At 44.2% G+C, this 15,703-nt stretch overlaps 1 protein-coding gene and 1 pseudogene across 1 annotated transcript; both read left to right on the forward strand.

The window, feature by feature from the left end:
- The first annotated feature begins 633 nt into the window (after positions 1 to 633).
- LOC106574617 (protein NLRC3-like) lies at positions 634 to 8,610 on the forward strand (annotated as a pseudogene).
- A 5,406-nt stretch (positions 8,611 to 14,016) lies between these two features.
- On the forward strand, positions 14,017 to 15,252 carry LOC123727726 (stonustoxin subunit beta-like). The gene is made up of 2 exons (XM_045696711.1): positions 14,017 to 14,026; positions 14,531 to 15,252. The coding sequence occupies exons 1-2, from the start codon at positions 14,017 to 14,019 to the stop codon at positions 15,094 to 15,096; spliced, it is 576 nt and encodes a 191-aa protein (XP_045552667.1). The 3' UTR covers positions 15,097 to 15,252.
- The last annotated feature ends 451 nt before the right edge of the window (positions 15,253 to 15,703 follow it).

Consider the following 15,703-nt stretch of genomic DNA (forward strand, 5'->3'; position numbering starts at 1 on the left):
AACTCTGGAGCTCTGTCAGAGTGACCATCGTGTTCTTGGTCACCTCCCTGACCAAGGTCCTTCACCTCCGATTGGTCAGTTTGGCCGGGGGACCAGCTCTAGGAAAAGTCTTGTTGGTTCCAAACTTCTTCCATTTAAGAATGATGGAGGCCACTGTGTTCTTGGGGACCTTCAATGCTGCAGACATTCCCCAGATCTGTTCCCCGACACAATCCTCTCTCGGAGCTCAACGGACAATTCCTTCAACCTCATGGCTTGGTTTTTGCCCTGACATGCACTGTCAACTGTGGGATCTTATATAGACAGGTGTGTGCCACTCCAAATCATGTCCAATTCATTGAATATACCACAGGTGGACTCAAGGGTGATCAATGGAGACAAAATGCACCTGAGCTCAATTTTGAGTCTCATAGCAAAGTGTCTGAATACTTATGTAAATATGGTATTTCTGATTTGGATTTGTAATAAATTTGCTAACATTTCTAAAAACCTGTTTTCACTTTGTCATTATGGTGTGTTGTGTGTAGAATGATGAGGAAAGCATTGTATTTAATCCATTTTAGAATAAGGCTGTTAGGTAACAAAATGTGGGAAAAGGGATGAGGTCTGAATACTTTCTGAATGCACTGCATATTCAAAGTGTTGTTTTTCACTTAGCCAGTAATGTCGGTTATAGACACTTTCTAGCTTGAGTCGCAAGAAAATACCAATCCTGGTCCTGGAGAGCTAGGTGTGCAGGCTTTAGTTCCAGCCCAGAACTAATACACCTGACTAGCTACAACGGTGAGACTAATGATTTTCCCGAGTAGGGTGCTTGGCTTGGATGCATTCGACTTTTAAGAATGCTGCATGACTACCATGGCAGATGAGTCATGTGTATCTAAAGTCTATTGCAGATAACTTCCTCATGTCTTATCCTCAGTGATCCAAAATGTCTTCTGTTGCTGAGCTTCTGCTGGCCACTCTGGAGGACCTGCTCAATGTAGATCTAAAGACGTTTAAATGGCACCTGACCCAGGACGTGCTGGAAGGCTTCCCTCACATTCCAGTGAGCCAGCTGGAGAATGCTGACAGACTGGACATTACAAACACGATGGTGGAGACCTACGGTCCTGAGGGAGCTGTGAAGATCTCACTGGAAATCCTGAGGAAGAGGAATCAGAACCAACTGTCTGATACGTTAAATAACCAGTACAATGAGGGTGAGACAACAGAAGCAGCAGGTTAGACAATTATACTACGTTTAAGATTATTATCATTTTTACATAACAAGCAGCGACACATGGCAGGCAGCAGAAAATCCCAGACGAAATGTATGTACTAAAAGAGCTTTCTTTTCTCTCTCTCTCTCTCTCTCTCTCTCTCTCTCTCTCTCTCTCTCAGCCCCGAGTGCTCCAGTGGTTTTAGAAGTCAGAGGTAAGCTGTTTGAATCAACACAACAGCACCCGGCGGGCAGAATTTGAAACGTGCATATGCCGTGTTCACATACTTTTGGAGTTATTGGAAGGCAGGTAGCCTAGTGGTTAGATTGTTGGGCTAGTAAACAAAAGGTTGCTGGATCAAATCCCTGAGCTGACAAGGTAAAAATCCATTGTTCTGCCCCTGAACAAGACAGTTAACCCACTGCTCCTAGGCTGTCATTGTAAATAAGAATTTGTTCTTGACTGACTTGCCTAGTAAAATAAAAATCTGAACTGTCTAGCTCCGACTGGGAAGTTTCACTTGAACAACCCTCCCAGACGCAATTATAAGTGGGAAACTCAGAGAAAATGTTGTGGTGATTGACCTTCTCAACCAAAAGATGACAATAAATCTATTTTTGACAACTACGACATCATCAATATGGATAATGTATCTAGTTTGACCATATTGTCAATGTTAAGCAAGCTTGCTAACTTTATTATTAGTAATGTTATCTAGCTTATCAAGCTAGCTGTATCACAGCCGGCCGTGATTGGGAGTCCCATAGGGCGGCGGACAAATGGGCGAGCGTCATCCGGGTTTGGCCAGTGTAGGACGTCATCGTAAATAAGAATCTGTTCTTAACTGACTTGCAAAGTTAAATACAGGTTAAATAAAAAAGCACAAGAATGAAACAGTCGTATCTCCGACATCACAACTAGACGAGCATGTGAACATGGTAATAGCAGCAGGATAATGTTTTGAGTTGGAGGTGCTGACCGGCGGGTGGGGGCGGCTTTAATTCATGCAAATTCTACATCGTTTTACATGAAATCACAGCCTATACTCTGACACTGACAAACTGAGATCAATAACAATGGCCTCGTCTTGAATGTCACGTTCTGACCAGTATGAGGGTTATTTTGTTAGTGTAGGCTGGTCAGGACGTGGCACAGGGTATTTGGTTTATGTGGTTCGGGGTGTGTGTATTATGTAGAGGATAGTTGATTTATGTATTCAGGGGTTTTTGGTCACTGCTCTGTTAGTCTATGTTCTTTCTAGTTAGTCTATTTCTATGATTAGTTATTTGGGGTGTGGACTCTCAATTGAAGGCAGGTGTTGTCTAGTTGTCTTTGATTGAGAGTCCTATATATTAGGGTGTGTTTGTAATTTGTGGGAGGTTGTCACTTGAATTGCTGTCGTTCGCCTTCAAGTCTGTATTCGTCGTCCATCGTTTTGTTTTGTTTGTATAAGTGTTTTCATTAAAGTTAATTATGAGCACTCAACCCGCTGCGCCTTGGTCCATTCCTGACGACCGTCGTTACAGAACCTCCCACCAAATCCGGACCAAGCAGCGAAGGAAGGAGCAACAGGTGGACGTTGAGGAGAAAAGGGAATTTGAGTTGGACCAACGGGAGAAATGGACATGGGAACAGATTATTGCCGGAGAGGGCCCATGGAAATAATGGCGCGAAGACCGGGAACGCTACAGGGGAACACGACTGGCTATTAAACCGGAGAGGCAGCCCCAATCATTTTTTTGGGGGGGGCACACGGGTAGTTTGGCAGGGCCAGGATTGAGCCGCAAGCCAAATCCCCGTGCTTATTGGGGGCAGCCTAGTATTAGTCAGGTCCCGTGCGTTGGAGTGAGGTGCACGGCGTTGAGGCCTAGTATTCATAGGCCGGTGTGCGCAGTACCTGCTCCCCGCATTTGTCAGGGGAAAGCGGGCATCCAGCCAGGAAGGGTGGAGCCAGTACTGCGCTCCAGACCGCCAGTGCGCCTTCACGGTCCAATATATCCTGTTCCCACTCCACGCACTAGCCCTAAGGTGTGTGTTTCCAGGCTGGCATATCCAGTACCAGCACCACGCACCAGGCTTCCAGTGCGTCAGCCCAGTCCAGTACGTCCTGTTCCCGCTCCACGCACTAGCCCTAAGGTGTGTGTTTCCAGGCTGGCATATCCAGTACCAGCACCACGCACCAGGCTTCCAGTGCGTCAGCCCAGTCCCGTACGTCCTGTTCCCGCTCCACGCACTAGCCCTAAGGTGTGTGTTTCCAGTCTGGCATATCCAGTACCAGCACCACGCATCAGGCTTCCAGTACGTCAGCCCAGTCCAGTACGTCCTGTTCCTGCTCCACGCACTAGCCCTAAGGTGCGTGTCTCCAGTATGGTACCTCCATTACCAGCACCACGCACCAGGCCTCAGTGCGTCAGCCCAGTCCAGCACGTCCTGTCCATGTTCCTCGTACTAGCCATGTGGTGCGTGTCCTTAGTCTGGCACGTCCTAAGCCAGCCCCACGCACCAGGCCTTCCGGCAACAGTGCCTCGTCCAGAACTTCCGGCAACAGTGCCTCGTCCAGAGCTTCCGGCGACAGTGCCCCGGAGAGAGACGGCCCACTGTTCAGAACCAGGTGAGACGGCCCACTGTTCAGAGCCGAGTGAGTCTGGCTACAGTCCAGAACTTCCGGCAACAGTGCCTCGTCCAGAACTTCCGGCAACAGTGCCCCGGAGAGAGACGGCCCACTGTTCGGAACCAGGTGAAACGGCCCACTGTTCAGAGCCGAGTGAGTCTGGCTACAGTCCAGAACCAAGTGAGTCTGTCTACAGTCCAGAGCTCCTAGAGTCGTCCTACAGTCCAGAGCTCCTAGAGTCGTCCTACAGTCCAGAGCTCCTAGAGTCGTCCTACAGTCCAGAGCTCCTAGAGTCGCCCTACAGTCCAGAGCTCCTAGAGTCGTCCTACAGTCCAGAGCTCCTAGAGTCGTCCTACAGTCCAGAGCTCCTAGAGTCGTCCTACAGTGCAGAGCTCCTAGAGTCGCCCTACAGTCCGGTGTCGACAGAGGGACATCACTGTAGAGACAGTTTATGAGGGGAGTGAGCCAGGGGTGGAGTGGGGTCTGCGTCTGGCTCCTGAGCCACCTCCTGAGGGGGGAGTATTGGGGTTAGGGGGGGGTGTTGCAGGAACACCGTCGGTGACGGTGGCCACCCTCCCTTCCCTCCCATGTACTTTTGGGGATTTATTAGTGTTTTGGGGGTTATTTGTTGTTGTTTTTTTTTTGTGTGTGAGGTGCATCCGGGGTCTGCACCTTTGGGGGGGGGGGGGTAATGTCACGATCTGACCAGTATGAGGGTTATTTTGTTAGTGTAGGCTGGTCAGGATGTGGCAGAGGGTATTTGGTTTATGTGGTTCGGGGTGTGTGTATTATGTAGAGGGTAGTTGATTTATGTATTCAGGGGTTTTTGGTCACTGCTCTGTTAGTCTATGTTCTTTCTAGTTAGTCTGTTTCTATGTTTAGTTAATTGGGGTGTGGACTCTCAATTGAAGGCAGGTGTTGTCTAGTTGCCTTTGATTGAGAGTCCTATATATTAGGGTGTGTTTGTAATTTGTGGGAGGTTGTCACTTGAATTGCTGTCGTTCGCCTTCAAGTCTGTATTCATCGTCCATCGTTTTGTTTTGTTTGTATAAGTGTTTTCATTAAAGTTAATTATGAGCACTCAACCCGCTGCGCCTTGGTCCATTCCTGACGACCGTCGTTACATTGAATGCAACCAATAGCCACAGTTTTTAAGAAGCTATCGCTCCTTGGTGGCTAGATTATGCTTTCTTGTGTAGCCTAGTATTTTGTTTATTTATTTCTGTACAGCCATAATTATATACATTTGCCAAATGTATCAGCTGCAGCACCTTCAGCACCCCTAATTCCCATGGCTATGGACAGGTGACTTCTTTATGATGTCATATTCTGGTAGGAAACTGGCTCTGGTTGAGAAGACCAGATAAGATACAGTGCATTCGGAAAGTATTCAGATTAAATCGTTTTTCCCCCCTCATCAATATTCACACAACACCCCGTAATGAAAGCAAAAACTGGTTTTTAGATTTTTTTTTGCAAATGTATTAAAAAATGTTAAACTTATATCACATTTACATAAGTATTCAGACCCTTTACTCAGAACTTTTGTTCAAGCCCCTTTGGCAGCGATTACAGCCTCCAGTCTTCTTGGGTATAATGCTACAAGCTTGGCACACTTGTATTTGGGGAGTTTCTCCCATTATTCTCTGCAGATCCTCTCAAGCTCTGTCAGGTTGGATGGGGAGCGTTGCTGCATAGAGTCTCTCCAAAAATGTTTGATCGGGTTCAAGTCCAGGTTCTGGCAAAACCACTCAAGGATATTCAGAGACTTGTCCTGAAGCCACTCCTGCGTTATCAAAGAGTTCAATCTTGGTTTCATCAGACCAGAGAATCTTGTTTGTCATGGTCTAGGAGTCCTTTTGGTGCCTTTTTTGGCAAACCAAACCCGACCTTCAATGCTGCAGAAATGTTTCGGTACCCTTCTCCAGATCTGTGCCTCGACACAATCCTATCTCGGATCTCTACGGACAATTCCTTCGACCTCATTGATCGGTTTTTGCTCTGACATGCACTGTCAACTGTGGGACCTTATATAGACAGGTGTGTGCCTTTCCAAATCCTTTCCAATCAATTGAATTTACCACAGGTGGACTCCAATCAAGTTGTAGAAACATATCAAGGATGATCAATGGAAACAGGATGAACATGAGCCCCATTTCCAGTCTCATAGCAAAGGGTCTGAATACTTATCTAAGTAAGGTTTTTATGTTTTTTTATTTTTAATACATTTGCAAACATTTCTAAAAAACTGTTTTCGCTTTGTCAGTATGAGCTATTGTGTGTAGATTGAGGAAATAGTTTAATTTAATACATTTTAAAATAAGGCTGTAATGTAACAAAATGTGGAAAAGGGAAAGTGTCTGAATACTTTCCGAATGCACTGTATACCAGATTATTTTTTAAATTGAACCTTTATTTAACTAGGCAAGTCAGTTAAGATCAAATTCTTATTTACAATGACGGCCTACACCGGCCAAACTCGGACGACGCTGGGCCAATTTTGTGCTGGCCTATAGGACTCCCAATCACGGCCGGTTGAGATACAGTCTGAATTCGAACCAGGTTGTCTGTAGTGACGCCTCTAGCACTGAGATGCAGTGTCTTAGATAACCAGGTAACAACCAGATAACAACCAGGTAAAGACGTCTTCTTTCATGAGGACATGTCTTCCCTGTGGCTCAGTTGGTAGAGCATGGTATTTGCAATGCCAGCATGGTGTGTGCAACGCCAGGGTTGTGGGTTCGATTCCCACGAGGGGGGCCAGTACAAAAATAAAATAAATGCATGAAATGAAATGTGTGAAATGTATGCGTTCGCTACTGTGAGTTGCTCTGGATAAGAGCATCTGCTAAATGACTAAAATGTAAATGTAAGACATCATGTGAAATATGTCATTTTTTGGTTGTTATCTGGTGAGATAACCAGATCATTTATGGTCGCTAAAAAGACGTCTGACAAAACAACCTGACCAAAACATGTCATAATGACGTCAATACAAACACATACCGTTACCATGGCAGTAATATAAAAAGTAAACTTACTGATCTTTGTTTTTTCTTGCAGTCCAATACAAACTGAAATCCTTCCTTAAGAAGAAGTACAGCTGTATATATGAGGGGACGTCAAAGGGAGGTGATTTCATCTACCTAGACCAGATCTACACTGAGCTCCATGTGATCGAGGGGGCCTGGGGAGGGGTCAGAGATGAGCATGAGGTCATACATCTGGAATCCAGCCACAGGAGAGACCACTATTGAAGCCAACAACATTTTCAAAACCCGACCTGATCAAAAGAAGCCAATCAGAACAGGGCTTACACTGGGCATCGCTGGCGTGGGAAAGACTGTCTCTGTTCAGAAGTTTATTCACGACTGGGCAGAAGGAAAGGAGAACCAAGACATTGATTTCATCTTTCCACTTCCTTTTTGCCAAATTAATTCTAATATGGGGAAAAGGACTGCAGTCTGATTGAACTGCTTCATCAATTCTTCACTGTCATGGGACCGGTGAAGACCCTGGGGGAAGGTTCTAAAGTTCTGCTCATCTTTGATGGTCTGGATGAGAGTCGACTTCCTCTGAACTTCAACAGTAAGTTTCTGACAGACGACACAAAGCCAGCCTCGCTGGAGAGCTGGCATTTCATCAGCTGGAGAAGGGATATCTTACCTCATCACAGGAGAGCTCCTCCCCTCTGCTCTCATCTGGATAACCTCCCGACCTGCTGCAGCCAATCAGATCCCTCGTCAACACATCCACCAGTGGACAGATTTACAAGGGTTCAATGACCAACAGAAGGAGAAGTACCTGGCCAGCAGAATCATCAACCATGTCAGGTCATCAAGGAGCCTCCACATCATGTGCCACATACCAGTGTTCTGTTGGATTTTAGCCACTGTTCTAGAGAAGCTGTTGGATGAAGCAGGGAGTGGAGAGTTGCCCAAAACCCTGACTGAGACATACTTACACTTCCTGATCTTTCAGACAGATAGGATGAGAGCAAAAGGGAATTCCGTAGGAAGTGGCAACATAGTCCTCAAACTTGGCGAGCTGGCATTTCATCAGCTGGAGAAGGGATATCTTATCTTCTATGAGGAAGACCTGACAGAGTGTGGCATTGGAGTCAGAAAAGCATCCGTGTACTCAGGTTTGTGCACCGAGATCTTTAAGGTGGAAGGGAGGACCAGTCAGAAGACAGTGTTCAGCTTTGTTCATCTGAGCATCCAGGAGTGTCTTGCTGCTGTTTATGTGTTTCTCACATTCATGAACTGCAATAAAAACCCACTGGTCCAACAGAACTCCTCCTTTTTACGGACATTTTGGAAACACCAACCTATGATGAACTTACTCAAGAGTGCTGTAGACAAGGCCCTAAAGAGTAAGAATGGACACCTGGACCTGTTCCTCCGTTTCCTTCTGGGCCTCTCACTGGAGTCCAATCAGACTCTCCTACAAGGCCTACTGACACAGACAGGAAGCAGCTCACAGACCAATGAGGAAATAGTTAAGTACATCAAGATGAAGATCAGGAAGAATCCCTCTCAGGAGAGATGCATCAATCTCTTCCACTGTCTGAGTGAGTTGAATGACCATTCTCTAGTGAAGGAGATTCAAAGTTACCTGAGCTCAGGAAGTCTCTCAGCAGCCAAACTGTCACCTGCACTGTTTTCAGCTCTGGTGTTTGTGTTGCTGTCTTCAGAAGAAGAGCTGGATGTGTTCAACCTGAAGAAATACTTTAGATCAGAGGAGGGTCTTCTGAGGATGCTGCCAGTAGTCAAAGCATCCAGAACAGCCCTGTGAGTAACTGTTAGGACATTTTAAATACTGATCATCAGGAAGAAATATTTCAATGTGTATATATATATATACATATATATATATATACAGTATATATATATATAGTTGAAGTCGGAAGTTTACATACACTTAGGTTGGAGTCATCAAAACTCGTTTTTCAACCACTCCACAACTTTTTTGTTAACAAACTATAGTTTTTGCAAGTCGGTTAGGACATCTACTTCATGCATAACACAAGTAATTTTTCCAACAATTGTTTACAGACAGATTATTTCACTTATAATTCACTGTATCACAATTTCAGTGGGTCAGAAGTTTACATACATTAAATTGACTGTGCCTTTAAATAGCTTGGAAAATTCCAGAAAATGAAGTCATGGCTTTAGAAGCTTCTGATAAGCTAATTGACATAATTTGAGTCAATTGGAGGTGTACCCGTGGATGTATTTCAAGGCCTACCTTTAAACTCAGTGCCTCTTTGCTTGACATCATGTGAAAATCAAAAGAAATAAGCCAAGAACTCAGAAAAAAATTGTAGACCTCCACAAGTCTAGTTCATCCTTGGGAGCAATTTCTAAACGCCTGAAGGTACCACGTTCATCTGTACAAACAATAGTACGCAAGTATAAACACCATGGGACCACGTAGCCATCATACCGTTCAGGAAGGAGAGGCGTTCTGTCTCCTAGAGATGAACGTACTTTGGTGCGAAAAGTGCAAATCAATCCCAGAACAACAGCAAAGGACCTTGTGAAGATGCTGGAGTAAACAGGTACAAAAGTATCTATATACACAGTAAAACGAGTCCTATATCAACATAACCTGAAAGGCCGCTCAGCAAAGAAAAAGCCATTAATCCAAAACCGCCATAAAAAGCCAGACTACGGTTTGCAACTGCACATGGGGACAAAGATCGCACTTTTTGGAGAAATGTCCTCTGGTCTGATGAAACAAAAATAGAACTGTTGACCATAATGACCATCGTTATGTTTGGAGGAAAAAGGGGGATGCTCGCAAGCCGAAGAACACCATCCCAACCGTGAAGCACGGGGGTGGCAGCATCATGTTGTGGGGGTGCTTTGCTGCAGGAGGGACTGGTGCACTTCACAAAGTAGCTGAGAGAAGAAAATTATGTGGATATATTGAAGCAACATCTCAAAACATTAGTCAGGAAGTTAAAGCTTGGTTGCAAATGGGTCTTCCAAATGGACAATGACCCCAAGCATACTTCCAAAGTTGTGGCAAAATGGCTTAAGGACAACAAAGTCAAGGTATTGGAGTGGCCATCACAAAGCCCTGACCTCAATCCCATAGAAAATTTGTGGGCAGAACTGAAAAAGTGTGTGCAAGCAAGGAGGCCTACAAACATGACTCAGTTACACCAGCTCTGTCAGGAGGAATGGGCCAAAATTCACCCAACTTATTGTGGGAAGCTTGTGGAAGGCTACCCGAAACGTTTGACCCAAGTAAACATTTTTTAAGGCAATGCTAGCAAATACTAATTGAGGTTATGTAAACTCCTGACCCACTGGGAATGTGATGAAAGAAATAAAAGCTGAAATAAATTATTCTCTCTACTATTATTCTGACATTTCACATTCTTAAAATAAAGCGGTGAACCTAACTGATCTAAAACAGGGAATTTTTACTAGGATTAAATGTCAGGAATTTCTGACCTCAACTGTGTGTATTAGAGGTCGACCGATTAATCGGAATGGCTGATTAATTAGGGCCGATTTCAAGTTTTCATAACAATCGGAAATATATATTTTTTTAGACCTTTATTTAACTAGGCAAGTCAGTTAAGAACACATTCTTATTTTCAATGACGGCCTAGGAACGGTGGGTTAACTGCCTTGTTCAGGGGCAAAACGACAGATTATTACCTTGTCAGCTCAGGGATTCAATCTTGCAACTTTACGGTTAATTAGTCCAACGCTCTAACCACCTGCTTTACATTGCACTCCACGAGGAGCATGCCTGTTACGCGAATGCAGTAAGAAGCCAAGGTAAGTTGCTAGCTAGCATTAAACTTATCTTATAAAAAACAATCAATCAATCATAATCACTAGTTAACTACACATGGTTGATGATATTACTAGTTTATCTAGCCTGTCCTGCGTTGCATATAATCGCTTAGGTACATGTTGCTCCAACCATAAACATCAATGCCTTTCTTAAAATCAATACACAAATATATATTTTAAACCGGCATATTTACTTAATATTGCCTGCTAACATGAATTTCTTTTAACTAGGGAAAATGTGTCACTTCTCTTGCAAACAGATTCAGGGTATATGCAGCAGTTTGGGCCGCCTGGCTCGTTGCGAACTGTGAAGACTATTTCTTCCTAACAAAGACAGCCGACTTCGCCAAACGGGGGATGATTTAACAAAAGCGCATTTGCAAAAAAAGCACAATCGTTGCACGACTGTACCTAACCATAAACATCAATGCCTTTCTTAAAATCAATACACAGAAGTATATATTTTTAAACCTGCATATTTAGCTAAAAGAAATCCAGGTTAGCAGGCAATATTAACCAGGTGAAATTGTGTCATTTTGCGTTCATTGCACGCAGAGTCAGGGTATATGCAACAGTTTGGGCTGCCTGGCTCGTTGCGAACTTATTTGCCAGAATTGTACGTAATTATGACATAACATTGAAGGTTGTGCAATGTAACAGGAATATTTAGACTTAGGGATGCCACCCGTTAGATAAAATATGGAACGGTTCCGTATTTCACTGACAGGAAAAACGTTTTGTTTTCGAGATGATAGTTTCCGGATTCGACCATATTAATGACCTAAGGCTCGTATTTCTGTGTGTTATTATGTTATAATTAAGTCTATGATTTGATAGAGCAGTCTGACTGAGCGATGGTAGGCAGCAGCAGGCTCGTAAGCATTCATTCAAACAGCACTTTCGTGCGTTTGCCAGCAGCCCTTCGCAATGCATTGCGCTGTTTATGACTTCAAGCCTGTCAACTCCCAAGATTAGGCTGGTGTAACCGATGTGAAATGGCTAGCTAGTTAGCCGGGTGCGCGCTAATAGCGTTTCAAACGTCACTCGCTCTGAGACTTGGAGTAGTTGTTCCCCTTGCTCTGCATGGGTAACGCTGCTTCGAGGGTGGCTGTTGTCGATGTGTTCCTGGTTCGAGCCCAGGTAGGAGCGAGGAGAGGGACGGAAGCTATACTGTTACACTGGCAATACTAAAGTGCCTATAAGAACACCCAATAGTCAAAGGTATATGAAATACAAATCGTATAGAGAGAAATAGTCCTATAATTCCTATAATAACTACAACCTAAAACATCTTACCTGGGAATATTGAAGACTCATGTTAAAAGGAACCACCAGCTTTCATATGTTCTCATGTTCTGAGCAAGGAACTTAAACGTTAGCTTTCTTACATGGCACATATTGCACTTTTACTTTCTTCTCCAACACTTTGTTTTTGCATTATTTAAACCAAATTGAACATGTTTCATTATTTATTTGAGGCTAAATTGATTTTATTGATGTATTATATTAAGTTAAAATAAGTGTTCATTCAGTATTGTTGTAATTGTCATTATTACAAATAAATAAACAAAAAAATCGTCCGATTAATCGGTAGCGGGTTTTTGGCCCTACAATAATCGGTATCGGTATCGGCGTTGAAAAATCATAATCGGTCGACCTCTAGTGTGTGTATATACTATATATATACTGCTCAAAAAAATAAAGGGAACACTTAAACAACACATCCTAGATCTGAATGAAATAAATAATCTTATGAAATACTTTTTTCTTTATATAGTTGAATGTGCTGACAACAAAATCACACAAAAATAATCAATGGAAATCCAATTTATCAACCCATGCAGGTCTGGATTTGGAGTCACACTCAAAATTAAAGTGGAAAACCACACTACAGGCTGATCCAACTTTGATGTAATGTCCTTAAAACAAGTCAAAATGAGGCTCAGTAGTGTGTGTGGCCTCCACGTGCCTGTATGACCTCCCTACAACATCTGGGCATGCTCCTGATGAGGTGGCGGATGGTCTCCTGAGGGATCTCCTCCCAGACCTGGACTAAAACATCCGCCAACTCCTGGACAGTCTGTGGTGCAACGTGGCGTTGGTGGATGGAGCGAGACATGATGTCCCAGATGTGCTCAATTGGATTCAGGTCTGGGGAACGGGCGGACCAGTCCATAGCATCAATGCCTTCCTCTTGCAGGAACTGCTGACACACTCCAGCCACATGAGGTCTAGCATTGTCTTGCATTAGGAGGAACCCAGGGCCAACCGCACCAGCATATGGTCTCACAAGGGGTCTGAGGATCTCATCTCGGTACCTAATGGCAGTCAGGCTACCTCTGGCGAGCACATGGAGGGCTGTGCGGACCCCCAAAGAAATGCCACCCCACACCATGACTGACCCACCGCCAAACCGGTCATGCTGGAGGATGTTGCAGGCAGCAGAACGTTCTCCACGGCGTCTCCAGACTCTGTCACGTCTGTCACGTGCTCAGTGTGAACCTGCTTTCATCTGTGAAGAGCACAGGGCGCCAGTGGCGAATTTGCCAATCTTGGTGTTCTCTGGCAAATGCCAAACGTCCTGCACGGTGTTGGGCTGTAAGCACAACCCCCACCTGTGGACGTTGGGCCCTCATACCACCCTCATGGAGTCTGTTTCTGACCATTTGAGCAGACACATGCACATTTGTGGCCTGCTGGAGCTCATTTTGCAGGGCTCTGGCAGTGCTTCTCCTGCTCCTCCTTGCACAAAGGCGGAGGTAGCGGTCCTGCTGCTGGGTTGTTGCCCTCCTACGGCCTCCTCCACGTCTCCTGATGTACTGGCCTGTCTCCTGGTAGCGCATCCATGCTCTGGACACTACGCTGACAGACACAGCAAACCTTCTTGCCACAGCTCGCATTGATGTGCCATCCTGGATGAGCTGCACTACCTGAGCCACTTGTGTGGGTTGTAGACTCCGTCTCATGCTACCACTAGAGTGAAAGCACCGCCAGCATTCAAAAATGACCAAAACATCAGCCAGGAAGCATAGGAACTGAGAAGTGGTCTGTGGTCCCCACCTGCAGAACCACTCCTTTATTGGGGGTGTCTCGCTAATTGCCTATAATTTCCACCTGTTGTCTATTCCATTTGCACAACAGCATGTGAAATGTATTGTCAATCAGTGTTGCTTCCTAAATGGACAGTTTGATTTCACAGAAGTGTGATTGACTTGGAGTTACAATGTGTTGTTTAAGTGTTCCCTTTATTTTTTTGAGCAGTGTATATATATATATATATAGTTATACTCCTATGCTACTTCTCAAATAACATGCTGTAAAACCTCAAATTGTCTATTTTAAACATCTCATTTAGGCTGAATCAATGTAACCTCCCAAAACGATGCTGCAAAGTGCTGGGCACAGCTCTCATCTCCTCACACTTGAAAGAGCTGGACCTGAGTGGCAATGACCTGCAGGATTTAGGAGTGAATCTACTCTCTGCTGGACTGCAAAGACCACAATGTAAACTGGTGACACTGAAGTGAGTATTCCTGTACTAGTTCAACAAGTAATAATTGTTCATTAGATCAACATGTGTTTAGAGACCAATTTCAGTTTAATTAACTTTCAGTTTCAATCCTGCAAAACAAAAGTCCTGTCAAACAAACATTTTAAATCCACATCATAATTTTCATTTTCTCCAATAATTAATTCAGCAATAATTTTTTTGCAATTTGTAGCCATACTTCTATTGGAAGTACTTTAAAGTATAAAAAAAAAAACATATTCCTGAATACATTATTTCAAATTCCAAACAGACCCGGGGTCAAATGCATGGGAGTATTTAAATGTTTGTGTAAATACTGTGTATTTTCAAATACATGCTTTCCAAGTGTTTTTTCCCCCAAATGCAGTATATTTCAATCCTGCTCTCCCCCATTTAGATGCCTGTGATCTCACACTGGACCCAAACACAGCACACAGAACCCTCTCTCTGTCTGAGGAGAACAGGAAGGTGGAATGGACCTGGAAGGAGCAGCCGTATTCAGATCACCCAGAGAGATTTGAGGACTATGAACAGGTGCTGTGTAGAGAGGGTCTGACTGGGTGCTGTTACTGGGAGGTAGAGTTGAGTGGGAGGGCTTGTATAGCAGTAACATATAAAGGAATCAGCAGGAGAGGAAAAGGTCCTGACAGTCGGCTTGGAGCCAATGACAAGTCCTGGAATCTGAACAGATTTTCTGACAGTTACTCTGCCAGGCACAATTATAAGAGAACTGACATACCTGTCCCCTCGTCCCGCTCCAACAGAGTAGGAGTGTATCTGGACTGGCCGGCCGGCACTCTGTCCTTCTACAGCGTCTCCTCTGACACACTGACCCACTTGCACACATTCCACTCTACATTCACTGAGCCCGTCTACCCAGGGTTTTATGTAAGGGGTGACACAGGGACTGTGACCCTGTGTCAGGTAGAATAACCTCCTGTATTCTGGAGGAACACCTGAGTCTTCAGAGAAGTCATACTCCTGTTCAATCACATCTGGGTGACCTGATGGGATATGTTTCACTCTGATCATGACATGAATGAGTAAGTAAACATGAATATACCGTACATCTCTAAAGTTGACTGACCTTGTAACTAGAATCACCCTACTGCTGTAAAAACCTCCCATTTAAAATCTCTAGTTATTATTGCTTTTCTTTATTGTTTGTAATAAAATGTTTCTAGAATGTTTTTTTTTGAACGTTCTACTTAGATACAATAAGCATAGGTGCTGTTGGCGTCTTTCAATATTTTACTAAAGTAGGATACATAGTACATACCACAGGAGGTTGGTGGCACCTTAACTGGGGAGGACGGGCTCGTGGTAATGACTGGAGAGGAATCAGTGTAATGGTATCAAATAACTTAATGCCTTTCCATTTACTCCATTCTAGACATTATTATCAGCCATCCTCCCCTCAACAGCCTCCACTGGTACAGACACTTATTTGATGTTATTGAGAGACTGAGGCACAAGGCAGTGAGCAGCAATAGGTTGCAGTACATGAATGGGCAAGGGTAAACATCACTTCATAGGTCTA

The sequence above is a fragment of the Salmo salar genome, chromosome ssa16 (assembly GCF_905237065.1).
Source record: "Salmo salar chromosome ssa16, Ssal_v3.1, whole genome shotgun sequence".
Taxonomy (NCBI): domain Eukaryota; kingdom Metazoa; phylum Chordata; class Actinopteri; order Salmoniformes; family Salmonidae; genus Salmo; species Salmo salar.